At 37.9% G+C, this 1707-nt stretch overlaps 1 protein-coding gene across 1 annotated transcript; it reads left to right on the plus strand.

The window, feature by feature from the left end:
• Nucleotides 1-229: 229 nt before the first annotated feature.
• Nucleotides 230-1693, plus strand: TM35_000212570 (putative RNA editing 3 terminal uridylyl transferase 2, putative,RNA editing complex protein MP57; the record flags this gene model as incomplete). The annotated part of the gene is made up of 1 exon (XM_029027107.1): nt 230-1693. The coding sequence occupies one exon, from the start codon at nt 230-232 to the stop codon at nt 1691-1693; it is 1464 nt and encodes a 487-aa protein (XP_028881717.1).
• Between the last annotated feature and the right edge of the window lie 14 nt (nt 1694-1707).

Consider the following 1707-nt stretch of genomic DNA (forward strand, 5'->3'; position numbering starts at 1 on the left):
ATAGGATAATTTAGTCGTTTTTTTTTTTTTTTTTTTCTCTCTCTCTGTATGTATGTGTATATGTGTATGTGCGTGCAGTTGTGTTTTTTGTAAGAACAAAAAAAAAAAAGAGTGAATTTTTTTTTTATTATCCTTGAATGATTTTTTTCTTTTTCTTTTTTTTTTTGCGTTTACTGAGTAAAGGTGAGGTAAAAAGGGGAGTATAATAAATAATAGGAACCAATCGCCAATGCGCATCAGTTCTTGTGGACAGATGCGTCATTCGCTGGTGTACCGTCAAACCGCGGTTTCAATGCCAACAACTCGATTAAATCCATCTCCTGATCATTATACCACGTGGGGTAAAGCAATCTTAGCAGAGAATAATAGACGTGTTGGACCTGAACACATGTTTCGCACGGCTATTCGAGCCCAACAACAATTACAAGGTTTAGCGGATAAATGGACTCCGGATGCGAAAGTGTATTGCTGCGGTTCTATGGTAACATATGGACAAATGGAGTGGGGAAGTGATTTAGATCTTGCTTGCATGTTTGATGATCCATACCCTTCACATGAGGTGCAGGCAAAACGAACAGACAAATTATGGACAGTGATGAAGCGTTATGTACCACATTACCTTCGAAATAATCTTCTTGGCCTTACAGAAGCACGTACTCCTGTTGTAAAATTACGATTTGCAAATGATGAAAAGGTGGCAAGAGCACGTTATACACCACTAAGTGAAGAAGAAGATCGAAAAGCTCGAACCGCTCTCCTTGATGTACGAAATCAATGTATTGATGATCGTGAAATAGAATATATTGCAGAAAAAATGGGACGAGAAAATGTAGAAGGTATTTGGGTAGATCGTACAACTTATGGTTGTCGTATTGCAATTCAATGTACTTCAAAAGAACAAATGATTGAGGCTATTGGTTTTTTTCCAGATGGAAAAATTATGACACGTGGTATGCGTGAAGATTATACTCGTGATGTACTTGATCCAAGATTTGTTCCTGAAATGTTTATGTATCGTTGGGATATTTCTTTTGTAGGTTATGGAGTTAAAAATAGTTATCTTATTCGACATTATCTTCATAATGGTCCAAGTGCGGCAAGACATGCTGCTATGGCTGCTAAAGCATGGGGAAAAGCTACAAATGTTGGAGCTGGATCTGCAGCTATGCTTACATCCTACGCCGTTACTATTATGTTTCTTTATTATTTATTAGTTACACGTCAAGTGAAATGGATTGATCCATGGTCACTTCCACATCCAGCTCATTTACCTCGATATCCTGATTTTTCTCCCTTACATGATTGTGACCCTGTAGAGTTAGGACGTTTACTACATGGGTTTTTCATTTTTTACGCTCATCACTTTGATTACGAGAAGGAAGTAGTGAGTTTAAGTCGAAATAGAAGGAGTCGACGATCTGATATTGGATGGAATTTTCCACAGAATAAAAAAGGAACTTTCAGCTATTATTTTTGTATTGAGGACCCTTACGAAGATGTTGGAACTGGTGGATTAAACCTTGGTAGACATTTGCATCCTGCAAAGTTTCAACTTGTAAAACAAGAATTTCTTCGGGCAGCTCAATGTATGGAACGTTTCTCTCCAGTAACAGCACCTGAGAAGTCTGTTCTTGGTGTTAGACGTGCTGAATTGCGACATTTTGAGCGGGATAGAGATCGAGATAGAGACTAATAAGCTCATAATGG

The sequence above is a fragment of the Trypanosoma theileri genome (assembly GCF_002087225.1).
Source record: "Trypanosoma theileri isolate Edinburgh chromosome Unknown TM35_Tth_21_V1, whole genome shotgun sequence".
Classification (NCBI taxonomy): Eukaryota; Euglenozoa; class Kinetoplastea; order Trypanosomatida; family Trypanosomatidae; genus Trypanosoma; species Trypanosoma theileri.